Source organism: Camellia sinensis, chromosome 14, assembly GCF_055761805.1.
Source record: "Camellia sinensis isolate YWXY chromosome 14, ASM5576180v1, whole genome shotgun sequence".
Classification (NCBI taxonomy): domain Eukaryota; kingdom Viridiplantae; phylum Streptophyta; class Magnoliopsida; order Ericales; family Theaceae; genus Camellia; species Camellia sinensis.
In genome coordinates, this window is record NC_138974.1 from 127,583,020 (window position 1) to 127,597,502 (window position 14,483).

A 14,483-nucleotide genomic window follows, 5' to 3' on the forward strand; every position below is an offset into this window, starting at 1 on the left:
TTTGATGGCACGCCTTTTGATGGCACACCTTTTGATGAATTGGGCACGCCTTTTGACAAAATTGGGCACACCTTTTGAGGGTGCGACTTTTTAAGGGTCCGACAAGACTCTGTAAACTGTCCCGACATTTGATTCCGGTTAGCTTTTCCAAGGGTCCGACAAGACTCTGTAAACTGTCCCGACATTGATTCCGGTTAGCTCCTTTATGGGTCCGACAAGACTCTGTAAACTGTCCCGACATTGATTCCGGTTAGCTCCTTTATGGGTCCGACAAGACTCTGTAAACTGTCCCGACATAGATTCCGGTTAGTTTCTACAAGGGTCCGACAAGACTCTGTAAACTGTCCCGACATTGATTCCGGTTAGTTTCTACAAGGGTCCAGCAAGACTTCGTAAACTGTCACACCATTGTCTTCTACAACGGTCCGACATGACCCCATAAACTGTCTTCTACAACGGTCCGACATGACCCCATAAACTGTCTTCTACAACGGTCCGCCATGACCCCATAAACTGTCTTCTACAACGGTCCGACATGACCCCATAAACTGTCTTCTACACCGTTATGACACCACCATACAGTGTCCTCTACAACGTTATGACACCCCCATACAGTGTCCTCTGCAACGTTATGACACCACCATACAGTGTCTTCACCACTGGTCTGACACGACCATACAGTGTCTCCTATCCTTTTTTTATTTCTATGTATTTTCTTGTTTTGTTCCTCTCTTCAAACTCAAGTTGGTTAGTTTCTATCCTCCTTGAGTTTGCGGGGGGCTGTTAGAATCTCCCATCTTTACCTTCACCTACTCCACTACACACTCCACTTCACCTACCTCCACTTCACCACACACTCCACTTCACCTAACCCACTATCACCTCCACTACACCTACTACCACATTAGTACATGGACGATGATGATGTCACCAATCACCAACAGCTGTGTGGGAATTTCAAAAAAAAAAAACAAAGTGCTATGTTTTTGACAATCGTTCAATTTCTCACCGAATCCCAGCCTTCTTCGCCGTTATCGAATATGACTTAGATCTTAGAGAGAGATGTTGATTGGTGCAGAAATCATAGAGATCTGAGTGCTCAAGATATTTTCAGATTGCGAAATTGAATCTGATTCAGATCTCAACCATTAGGCATGGTCTCTCCATCTTCATTGCCGACGACAGATACGTGTGAATCGCTCACGATGGTCAGATCTCGACATAGGACTCTGATCTGCTTTAGATCTCCCTCTCTCTCTCTCTCTCTTTCCTAAACACCCATCACACCACCTCGGCTCATTCTCCTTCTCCTCCGCTGGTGCCTCTACGAGATCCGAGAAGATCGTATAAATAAATGGACCAGATAGACCTGAATGACAAGGGAACATTCATGTCCCAACTCTGACCAGTTGGGTTAAAGCTTAGATGAACTTGAGTTTAAGTGTGTAAATGTTTAAAACAGCATAATCAGTAAGTTCATATTCGCTATATAGACGCATGAAGGAACAATTTATTAAAACAATGTTTGATCATTAGAACCTTTCTGCTCCAACTGAAGATTTCGTGCCCTCTCCAATTCAAATTTACGTTTCCATTCAGCTGCCTCGGCTTGAGCAGAAGCTTTCCCTTCAGCAGCTCGTCTTAATGCCTTCGCAACAGCTAAAATGATTTGGGAAAATACATACATGTATATAAGCATCAAGAAGGAGACCAAATTCACAGATATAGAAAATAGTAACCATTAAAAATATGAACAGTTACATCGATTCAAAAAATAATCATACTTCTCATTGCCTCGGAGAACTCTATGAGATTATCCTCAATTCCCAGAATAAGCGGTTGCTGAATAATTTCTTGCACTGCCTTCTCAGAATTCAAGATTGATAATGAATCAACAAAACCATTCTCCTGCTGGGAAACACTTGCATTTCCCTGTTTAAAGAAAGCAGATTTTAGGCCACTCAAGCATAGTTGACAAATCAAGAATAGTCATGAATGGAAATCCTTATTTTGCAAATTGTGAATCAAATCGAGAATCATTAAGATTTAATACAAATTATAAAAACTGATGTTACACAATCATATATATGAAAAAGAATGAAATAAATGGTTGTTGACATATGTTATAAAATAGCTTTTATATAGACGTGATTACACCGTCTAATTGGGAAGACATTGCCTTCGTAGCAAGGGTGGCTCCAAATCCCACCAACAATAAAATTATTCAAAAACATAATATAATCTCTCTTGAAATTCAATAAACGGACCAAGGAACCCTATATAGAGTATAAAAATAAGAAAGAATTAAATGGAATCTTTTATTTTAAAGGGTAATACACTTTAAAAGGTGTCTATGCTTATTGGTCAACAAAAAATTTTAAGAAAAGGTTGTGGACCCATTGGGTCTAACCGACCCAACCCATGCAATATTGAAGCATATAGATTTCACTAAAATAGCATAAGATGATTCATATGTGCAAGTTACTTCAACCTTAACCATCTTTAGAAGATGTATTACAACATTATTTTGAGGAAAAATAAGGAAAAAACGTTAAGAACATGTTGAGTTTGACAGGATCTAATTGAATCTTATTTAAAATCCTCTAATCACCAAAATAATAACAAATCATGAGTATTGGTTATTTTCATACTAAACACTCTTAGAAGCTATATTATGTTATTTTCACTAAAAACAAGAGGTAAAAAAAAATGTCAAAATCTGTCAGACAATACTTTTAAGAATTGAATGAACCATGAAAAGTGAATCGATTATGAATCATACAATTCATTATAGATTCTATCCCAAAAAAGATTCACTCTTAGATTCATATCGATTTAGGATAAATCGCAAATTGAATCGTAAATTGAATCGCAAATCATAAGATTCTAATAATAGAGCTCTCAACGAATAAGAATCACAAATTGCTATATATGGATTACTTGCATGGTTGTTAGAATCTTACAATTCAATACAAGTTTCAAGAAAAACAACTCGATTAATGCAATTGAATCTCAAATTGAGGGAATCTTATGATTCAATTGCAATTCACTATGATTCATTACAATTCATTGTGATTCAAGCAATTCGGTTATGTTTGCATAATGCATAAAACAGTGTCATCTTCACAAAATTATTATTAAATTATTATGATATGTGGTTTTATATGTATGTACATATACACGATTTAGTTTACAATTCACTATTTTAACAAAATGATTCACGGTTCAGTTCATAATTTGACAATAATGGATACTTATGCAAATAAAGGATATTGGGTACAACTATACATTCTGAACAATGTGTAATAGAAACATAAATCATAGGCACATTTAATGTGATAGTAGGAGCATGTTCTTTGACTTCTTCCATGATAAGTTCATTTCACTACACATAATTTAAATGCTAGGCCATATAAAGTTAGCCATTAGCACAGTAGTAATACATACAATAGTATTTTTTAGAGCAATAAAACTACTTTAAACTTCACAGAAGAGGCCATTTGAAATAACATATTTGTAGAATTGATATGTGCGCCACACGCACCCAAAAAAATCCTTGTTTAAAGCAGCATTACAAATGTAAGCAAAACTCACATGGAGAAGATTACTGTGTTTTCAAATTTAAAAAGAATGTGACTGTCAAATAGGGAAGGGTTGCCCAAATACCATATGATTTCCATTTTTATCTTTGTTTGTTTGTTTGTATATTGGTTTAACCCTAGAATGTTTTATTTTTGGACTTCATGTAGCATAAGTAAGCAATAAATCATCTGTAAAACTAAAGATGATTCAATTTCTTTATAGCAAAAAATATCTTAAACCAATGAGAATAGATCACACAAGTATGGACATTAGTTAATAAATAACTAACATCAGCTGGCATGCCTCTGGTGCAAGAGAATTTCTAGCGCCTGCTCATCAAAAATAAAATAGCTTCACTTGAATTGGAGGACAAATTAGCCCATTTCATTAAACTGACTAAAAGAAAATTACAAGGTTTTGACTTCATTACTACCCCAGTTAACATCATTTAATAGACTCAAAACAGATATTTAATTCAATATGTTAAAACAGTGGCATTCAAAAGGAAACAGAGATGAATTGAAGGATCAATCAAAGACATACAAATGATAAGGTTTTCGTGAAGCAAACCTTCCACCGAGTCATGGGGAATTCTTAATGTATTAATCTCCTCTTTTTATATTCAGAATACTCCAAGAATTTTACTGGATTCTTCATACTCATATATTAAATCATGACGATGAATTAGATTTTCAAACCGTAGGTCATTTGAAACTGGCATATGACCATATAAAAACTGTCATTTAATGCAAATTCGATGCCTCGCTTTGTAGTAGCGGGCCTTATGAAATTTAATAATATTATGTTTAGTAAAAGTCTAAATATTTTCAATGGTACAATAATTACTCAGACATTTAAGTAAAAGTGGGAAGCGTGCAAGAGATGAAACTTGAAAATGGAAATTGTTTGCATGCAACCATGAAGTTGAAGTATGTATGTTCATATATTTCCCAGAAGTCGGCATGAGAAAAAGACTGAGTGAACAGTAAATATAACACAGCCTAACTAGATCAGACCATTGATACATAACTGAAAATTTCCATACAAGAAAGAAGATGTGCTTAACTTCGCATATATTTCTAAGAAACCAAACATCATGCAAGATTTAAGAAAAAATGGCAGAACAAATATTACATTGCCCACGAATAACTATTTGATACAACCAAAATAATGTTGCAGCCTTAAGAAGATATAAATGATGATTATATTCTTTTCACAGTTGTCTTTGGCTTTTCTACCCTCAGATTGAACTTATGTTGTGGACTTGTATTTAGTAAGCTACATAATAAATACAAGTTGCACGAGAAATCGGATTTGTCAGCTATACCCTGCCCATTTAGCCACAACAAAAGCAATGCCTATACAAAATAGCACTTCAATCCACTTCGAGAACGTGATCAAGACGTTTTTAATGGTAACTTTTAAACTGGGTATACATTCAGATGGTATTTCGTAAACATTCGTATGGTAACCTAGAACTCAAGTGTACAAACTGGAAATTTTAAAGTTAAAAATAGCAAGCTTTGATGCACAGCGTATCATGCCACGGTCATGCACTATATATAACACATCAAAATAAAACAACAGGCGGCATCAAACATCACATATGTGACTTCCCACATGGCTGATCGTATTTTTTATTTATTTATTTTCCTTTTTCATCTATTATCAAATAATAAAGTTCTCTTCATTCCACAAATAATTAACAATTTCTTGATCCCAAGTAATCACGATTACGACTGCGTAGAGTCTATTTTAGTATTTCCTTCCATATGTAAGTTATGGAGTTGAAGCAAAAGGCCACAATTCTTCTGAATTTAGCATAAACAACCAACTTGACAACACTTTGATTCTTCCATGAATGCAGCAAATGTAGTTCTCCATATTATCTACCCAAAATATGTGAATTTGATGCTATACATCAATTAAAATAAACAGAATCAGAAACAAAGCATACGAAGACTACCACTATTCAAAAACTAAAAAATGGATTTCACCACCAAGAGAGAGATCATCAATTGAGTTTGACAAGAGACAAAACGCATCTGGCAGAGAATGACAGCTTCTAGAAAGATCAATCATTATCCCAATAATTGACAACCCAAAATCAATGAACAATTTCAGGTAGATAAAGAGATTGAAATCCTAATTCACAAAAAACACATAAAGTAGAAGAACAAATCCCCTGATCTTCATGCAATTAAACTTCATAAATTAGAGAGAGAGAGAGAGAGAGTTCATACATTAGAGTCGAGCTTGCTTGGAGCCATGGCTCTGATGTAGAGAGAGAGAGATCACCGAATCCCCCTCACAACGGTGCTAGAAATTGTGCAGCTGACACAAAGACATCAGTTGGTATAGATATAGAGAGGGGGAGCAAGAAAATGGGGATGAGATTCTAGAGAGAGAGAGAGAGAGGGGGGGGGGGGGGCCACACTAACCTCATCACTAACATATGCATTACCAATATTAAAGCAATATTCCATTTTTTGATGAGTTTTATAAATTTGATTAATTTAAAATATGTCTTAAATTTATCTTAAGATTATTGAATAAATTTTGTGTATTATACCATATAGTCCTTGTAGTGTGTCCCCTTCATTTATTAGAACTAATTCACATTTTTCATATTGATCTTTTAAAGATAAATTTTTTATTGTCTAAAATAAGAACCCTACTAAAATTTAATTTACAAACATTCAATAAACTTTGGTTTGGTTTCCAAAACAAATAATATATATATATGGTTTTTTAAAATGAAAAACTAATTAATTTGGTGAAAATAAATTATAAAAAAACTATTTATCTCCTAAAAAGGGGGAAAAAAATATAACAACAATGAACATTTTTTATGTTTTCAATTTTTTATCAAATTAGTTTTTATATATATATTTTGAGTAATGTTTAGGTATCAATTTTTTTTTTTTGTTAGTTTGAATCTTTAGAGTTACGATAGAATATAATTAACATTAAATACATTATATTTTAATTTAAATAAAGAGTTTTGTTAATAAATATTTTTAAAAAGTTAGCTAATATAATTTTTTATAGTTACACAATTTCTATATAAAAAAAAAAAAAACAAATACTAGGGTAAATTACAAAGGACAATTTACAATCCAGTGGGTGTTCCACAAAATAATTACACATATATGGAAAAATTTGTAATTTTAATAATTATAAAGTTTATCATTTATCTGTAATTATTTTAAAAAAATTATACTAAATAGTAATTTCTCCAATTATAAATACACCGTTTGCTTTAAATATGAATTATCCCTATAATTTGAAAAATTACATCACATCCCTTCAAGTCTCTAATTGCATAACAAATAACTCATTTTATTGTTGAATAGTAAAATAGTTAGAAATTTCTTGTGTTTTTTTTTTTTTTGTGGTAAATTTCATTAAATAAAAAGTTACAACAATGAAGTATTTGTAATTTATAAAATTACAAGATACAATTCATATTTTAAATAAAGTTCTTAAAAAAAAAAACTAAATAAGTAACAAAATTAACTTGAAATACATATTAAAAAAAAAAAAAAAAAACACTAAAGCAGTGCTTACAACATTTTCAGCCCATATGGCATTTGGAAAGGAAAAAATATTAGTTAATCCTAAGATATTACGTGATTAGATTTTAGATAAATCATAAATTTTTTATATTTTTTAATCGCATAATATAAAATTATGATCATATTCATTCCACCAATTACAGGTCCGTTTGGAAATATGGTTTGTGGTTAAAATAGTCACAAAAAATAAAAAAAAATTTATTTTAGCCGCAACAAACAAAACATCACATTTAATTCATAATCATTACACTCTTCTCTCATAAAAAAAATCAAAAACCCAAAAAATTATTCTCAAATCAAATTTTTTAATCCAAACTAAAATAGTCTAAAAAACTAAAAAGTCAGCCCACTTTCCAAACCAACACTGTATATATGAAGTGCCAAGTGCGGCTGTACCCAAACCACCCAATAACAGCTCTTTGCAAAGTCAACTCTGCATATAATACAAATTCTTGTCTATGTTAAAAATAGGGTGCGGTGCGGACTACGGTACTTCTTTAGAAGTTATTTGGTACGCCAGGTAACTGGGCACGTCGTGTTGGGTAGTTGGGATTTGTCTTTTTATGACTTTTTAGTTGACTTTTTTTTTAATAGAAAATTTTAATTTTTTTTTAGACACTTAAGTTTTTTTTACTGGACAAACCGAAAATTTTAAATTTTTTAAAAAACTTTAAAAAATTCAAAGAATAAAAAATAAGCTATGTTTTTTGTAAATATTTTTAAAATATTCAAAAAAAAATTACTTTTAAAATTCTTGTACACAAGGCTGATCAAAAGGTAAAAAATTTTGATATAATTTATAAATATATATATATATATATATATAACTTATTTGAAAGATCTCAATTAAAAATAGCAAGGGACATGACAATTAATGATTAAGTGGAGATAGGAACGCATGGTGTCATAGAGCATTTAATAATTTTCTATAAATTATTGGTCTGTCAATGGTGTTATGATTGATAAAAGAAGTGAAATTTATAATTTTGTATTGAATAATTAAAAAATATAAAAATCATAATAGTTTGTGATTTGTGAGATATTTTCACATGTCGTAGCTTGACAAACGCTTTGTTTGGCAATTCAAATTTTAATCTTAAAATTAAAAAGTCATTAAAAAAATTTAAAAAAATTAATAATTTATACCAAAAAGGTAAAAAAAAATCTGTATTTTTTACACATATTTTTTTTAAAAAAAATTATACTAAATATATTAATTTTTTATATTATATTTTAATTAAAAAATCATTAAAATAACATAATCCAAACGAGGGTTAAATAATAATTTTTCGTTCTTGGCCTGCCTACGTCACGCGTGACCCGCGAGTCACAATCTGAAACAGAAACACGTAGTCATGGTCAGTCCCCAGAAGGATTTGGGGCAGACAGTCAAACATGGAGGCAGTACACGTGTCGGTCAATCATTGACAAAGTCGTTTAGCGTCTTCGAACACAGGACATGATCGATTGGGAAAATTATAGGTTATTTTGGTAGAATTTTTTAAATATGATTTGAGAATATAATTATATTTTAAATTTGTGAGTTTTTAAATTATGATTTGAGTGTAGAAAATTTGTTTAATAAATGATTTTTGAAAAAAAATTTAAATTGAGTAGGAATTTTTGATGTGACATATAATATTTGATACAAAAATTTACAACTCATAACCAAACACATAACTCAAAATTCTATTCGAAACTCATAAAATTTTTTTAAAAATTTAGATTTTTTAACTTAAAATATAAAAAATAACAGGTGTTATTTGTTAAAAAAAATATACTGTTCTGATCAATCAGCCGAATGTCCAGAGAATGACTAATTAGTCTAAATTTTTTCACATTGCAAAGAATTTTTAAAAATAAATATAAAATTATATTTTAAAAACTCCACTAAACATAGCCATATAGGAAGGCAAGTCCAGTTGCTCTCCAACTATTTATTGATTAAAATAATAAATCTTACCACTTTCTTATGTTTTTTGAGAAGACAACAGGAAAATATGTTAATACGTTTGATGTTGGGTATTATTTATTAAATAATTTCTTGACAATTCGTTAATTAAAAATTGTGTTATGTAATAAAAAAGATTGTACTGAATAATGTAGCAACATGGTGAGATTGTCATTTTAAGATAGCTAGCATATAATTACCCTTGCAATACACGGGTATAAATAATTAATCAAAAATTAATTTTTAAAATTAAATAATTATTTATAAAATGGGTAAATTATAAATATAATATTTGAGATTTGCTTCAAATACAAATTGTCTTTGTAGTTTAAAAAATTATAAATACCCCTTGTTAGATTTTTTTTTATGTAGCTGTTGGCTTTTTGGCTTTCGAAGGTTACTTTTGTAATTATGAGCGTGCCAGCAAGGATCAATCAGTCCTTACAGAATTGTAATTGCCAAACAATTATTCAGCCGATTGTGTTATGGTTCTTTCGGCCTCAATAAAGAGGACTTTTACTGGTGGCTTACTGGTAATTTGATTTCAGAGAATTTGAGCATAAGAACAGTTAAATAAACTGAAGCATTTCATTAGTATGAAAAACTTACAATGATCTTAGTTCTGTAGAGAATTACAGCGGCAATATACTCGAAAACTACTCCTACAAATGAAGTGCAGCACAGGAACTTAAAGTACAGAAATATAAAGGACAGGAAATAACACTGGAATATGTAAGATCTTTCTTCCCCCCTTCTCTGAAGTCCTTCCTGCTATTTATACTCTCCGAAGATAACCATCAAATTGTACTTCAAACCGTCGAACTGCTCCTCCGTAATCGCTGATCATGCTACCTTATAAGTAGTTCCACTACGCCTTCACTTGCAGTTAGGCTTCCCCCCTATATTCGAATTTGAATGTGAGCAACCGTTGAAGCCACGTCACCGTACATCTCTTTGTTGATCCGCTACTACTCAGATCTTATAACAACCAATATTAACTGCCACGTGTATGATCAGGATCGAAGACCTGCTTGGTCTCCCCATATTACCCTTACTTTGCCACGCGTCGAATTGTCACTGGCTAGCACAAAATGTGTAGCCAACATTACCCCCCGCACTAATATACCCAAGACTTGGTGATATTAGTGGATCAGGGTCCCTTTTCCCACGTCTTAGAACGTGCATGGGTTTTGCATCTTCCCAGAAATGCAACTGTCACTCACCATCTGTATTAATACTCTCGTCTTAATCCTTTAAGTACTTTCACTGTCTTGTTATTCGAACAGACTGATACATTTCATGGCCAAATTAATTCTTTCCTCCAGTGATGAAGCATACGAAGAGTCATATGTCGATGCGATTTCTCATCGAAAGCATGCATTTATTGGCCACCTTTACCCACCTTTCTATATTCAGGTCATGGACGCCTTTGCAAATTACCGACCTTTGGATTACGAACATATTGCTCTTAATCCTTCGATTCAGAAGGCTACAAACATAGACATAAGAATTTTCCCCTCTGACCTACCTTTACAGTTCGAACAATCTGCTCTCAAACCTTTGATTCGGAAAATTGCAAATATGGATTTGAGCAACTCTTCTTCGCAAATTTCTGTATGGGATAAAGTTGCAACTTCTTCCTCTTCTGGGGGTTCTGACTGGACAAGCTGGTCAGTACCTGAGACTTATGATTTGAAGGAGCGAATCAACCACCATTTTGTTGAGTTCATTGACCCTTTAGAGTTTCCTTCCTATACTCGAAGTTCAGTTGCTTATCCCTATGTGCCCATTGACCATCGGCGTAGTCTGGAGGAGAATCTTCTTGTAGCATGGTATACATCTTCCATGCCTACAAAGATAGTACACGCTGCCCCTCATCCAGAAGAAGCACAAGAGTATAACCCATCATTCTTAGCCCAGAAGGCGAAGATCTGTTCTTCTGACTGGCTTGATTATATTAATGCCTTTGTTCCTTCTGCTCCCGTATCATCCCCGAAAACAGAAGCATCCACACTTTCTTCTTCGTCTCCCGAAATTGAAGTATGCATACCTTGTCCCCCACCAATTCTTTCCTGGATAGAGAAACTGAAGATTGCCCTATCCATGGAGAATGTCTTTCCACCTTATAAACCTCTACCTCCTCCTATCCCAGTTGAGCGGAAACAGGCTCAACTTTTGCTTGCAGCCTTCTCTCACTTGCCTTTTAATGTACTCGAGGACGAAGTCCCTCTCAAGAACCTTCGATGGGCTTGTGATATTCTGACTAGGGGCCATGTCCTTAATCCCTTTGCTCAGGCAGAACTTCATATGTTTCTGGACCAACTTCCATTGCTCCTTTACTGGCATCGAAATTCTGTGGCTACTACACAATCTTTAGACCAACTTTCGTCCCTTCGAATTCATGCTCAGTACGAAGTAGAGAACTTATTGAAGAATTCAATGATTTCAAGAATAAAGATTCTGCGTATTGGGATGACTTAGACATTGATGAATTGGAACAAGGATTAAGAGAGGTGGCTTTTGAAATAAAGGCTGAAGAGCTCTACTATGAAGTGAGAGCACATCAACTTATGCAGCCAATGCTAGAAAATTTAGAAGATAGAATAAGGAAAGAACAAAAGTTCATTGATCATTGTTGGACTAAATTTCATGATCTTGTTATTTATTCCATTCCTTATTTTTATGAGCTCGAGTTCATACCGAGATAGGGTCAGCTGATGTAATTGCTCTGATCTTAATATAAACAAAATTCTTCTTCATTTGTCTTTGTTTGACCCTGTCTTCACTTGTATTTTTACTTGTGTTTTAAAAGCCAACTCAGAGCTTCGAACTTCGAACAATTTCATCCTTTGAATCTGGACTTAATTGTTTCAAATGAAACACTAAATGAGCCAATTGTAAACCTTTCCAATTTGTGGAATAAAGTTTTGGCTAATTTTCAATTGGAAACAGTGCTTCGAATCTAGCAATCTTACACTTAAAGCCTGTTTTGACCATAGTCAACATCTAGTCATTGTCATTATTGCTTTTGATGTTTCGAACACCAAATCCCATCCTTAAAGAATCTCAAGTTTTGCTTCGAAAGACATTACCTTTGTTAAAAAATCTAAAAACAGGTTTTTAAACTCTTTTAAGTGAAATAAACACTCGAGTATTTTTATATTTTGGGTATGGCAACCCACTTCGAAGCTGGCTTCTCTGTTTCGAAGCCGTTTGACTTGGCTTCGAAGCAAAATATCTTACTTCGAAGCTAGCCTTAACAACCGGGCTTTGTTTTTCCCTCCAAAAGCATCAATATTGAAGGAAGCTTTTGTATTCGTACTTTTAATACTTAACAGCTCATGTAATATATTTTCAAATACGAGGGCTTTAAAAACCCTTTTGTTTCGTGTTCTGAAATCACTTGCTCTTCTAATCACACAAACCCCTCTTATTACCGATCGTCAGCTTCTCTCTACTTCCTTTCCCGGTTTCATTGTCAAGAAAAGCATACCGTCAATGGCTTCTCCTTCACTATCAGTCGTAAAGCGTACGAGCCCATCTGTGGCCCTGAAGAGGATTATTGATGCAGAATGTGAAAAGTACAAAGCTGGGGAGAAAAGCGCTATTGATGGACGCATCTTTGTCCCTCGTCGCCATGTGCAGTCAGACTATGTGCTCGGGCCCATATTCAAAGAGGTCCTCACTGAGCTCCCAGCCCTGTATCCCCGACTGGAAAACCAATGTCTTCTCTATGAAGGTGGTCTTGACTGGAGGAACTGGAGGATAAATCGCCCCCACCGATACTGGCCCACGGTGAGACCAGAGTGGCAAGAATGGTATGATCGGGTTATTCCTGCTAGGACCCTGGACCTTCAAGAACTCTGTCTTCTCGATGCTCTCAGACTATCTAGGGTAACTATTTTAGAGGACCCTTTCCTTGTTCCTGCTGCTCTATGTTTTTGGAATCCTGTCTTTAACTTTTTCCAATTTAGATGTGGAATGATGGCCCCTACTGTTCTTGATATTTGCCATTTACTGGGACTATCTCCCATTGGCACCCCTTTTGGACCAGATTATCCTGATTTAGCAGTCCCTTTCTCTCTCCCCTCCCTTAACTCATCTTATAGTGATTTCGCTAGGGCTGAGAATAAAAGAGAGGGCCCTATGACTGATCGGGAATTCTTTTCTTTCTTATTGTTTTGGCTTTGCAAATTCCTTTTTTGCACTTCCTCTTAGAGAATTATGCCTGAATTTGCCCCTCTTGCCAAAGCCTTTGTTTTACAGAAAAAGGTGGCCTTAGCCCCACATGTTCTAGGGCACATATATAGAGTCTGCTCCCTTTTTTGTGAGAAACCCTTAGATGCTAATCAAGGGGGGCCATTCTGGATCCTTCAGTTTTGGCTTTTCGCCTATTTTACTGAATTACAATCCAAATGCCTTAAATTTTCCGAGCCAAACCCTCTTACTCATGCATGCTTCACTTTACCCTTCTACCTTTGCTTTTTACTTCTCTTTCTTTCACCAGCTTCCAGCCTCCCTTCCTACTTACCGCTTTCGTCCCTTCGAACCTTCCATTGGTCCATCTTGGTTGAGGAATTTTCTAAGTGACCAGTCCTGTACTTCTCTTATTCATAAGGATATATGGGCTTCCATTCTGATTCCCAGAGAGTTATTTATCGGGACTTTGAACCCGAAGGCCTACAAATGCATTGCTGAACTTTACTGTCCAGCTCAGTTTGCTAGATAATTTGGCCTCACACAAGGGGTCCCAATACCTCTCTGTAGCAACACAAATCTCAGATTTACCAGAAGGGATCTGAAAGTCCGGAAATCCAGGCTAGAAGAGGCAACTTTGAAATTTGTAGATGACTTAGCCAACTTTGAGTACACCCCTTTCATTCCTCAAGGTACCGTGTTGAAGAGGTACCAAAACTGGTGGGTGACTAACATGGAGATTTATTTGGCCATTTTACCTTTAAGCCTACTAACGGTGTTAGATGTGACGAAGCCCAAAGAAACTGGGGTTGTCACTTCTTCCACTGTTTCAGATATAGCACATGCTGCTCCTGCTGCTCCAATTTCTCCCAGAGTCACTTGGGCTGCCTCGAAGAAAGGTATACCCTTGTCTTTTCTCCTTTTGTCTTTCATAAAGCATTTTGCCTTATCTTTAATTCTTCTTTTGTGGAGGTGGTCAATCACAAAAGAAAAGGAGGCTCTTTGAACTCGAGAAGGGAACATCCAATATTCAAGGGGAAGAAAAGGAAGAATCAGATGAAGAGGAAGAGTTATTTTTGAAAAGAAAGAAGAAGACGATCGTCTTTTCATCCGACTCGGTTAGGGATGAAGCAACTGCCAGAGAGTCAGAAGATGAATTCATCTCTTTGGAATCC

General features: G+C 34.5%; 1 protein-coding gene across 2 annotated transcripts in view; it reads right to left on the minus strand.

Annotated features, from left to right (window-relative positions):
- NADK1 (NAD kinase 1) overlaps positions 1 to 6,063 on the minus strand; it is a 38,718-nt gene extending 32,655 nt beyond the window's left edge. For both annotated transcript variants that reach the window (XM_082904056.1, XM_028233246.2), the window contains exons 1-3: positions 5,826 to 6,063; positions 1,785 to 1,932; positions 1,540 to 1,659 (exon numbers count right to left, since the gene is read on the minus strand). In XM_082904056.1, coding sequence (XP_082760182.1) covers positions 1,540 to 1,659; positions 1,785 to 1,932; positions 5,826 to 5,852 — 295 coding nt within the window. In that variant the 5' untranslated portion in view covers positions 5,853 to 6,063. The remainder of the gene's footprint in view (positions 1 to 1,539; positions 1,660 to 1,784; positions 1,933 to 5,825) is intronic.
- Positions 6,064 to 14,483: the final 8,420 nt, after the last annotated feature.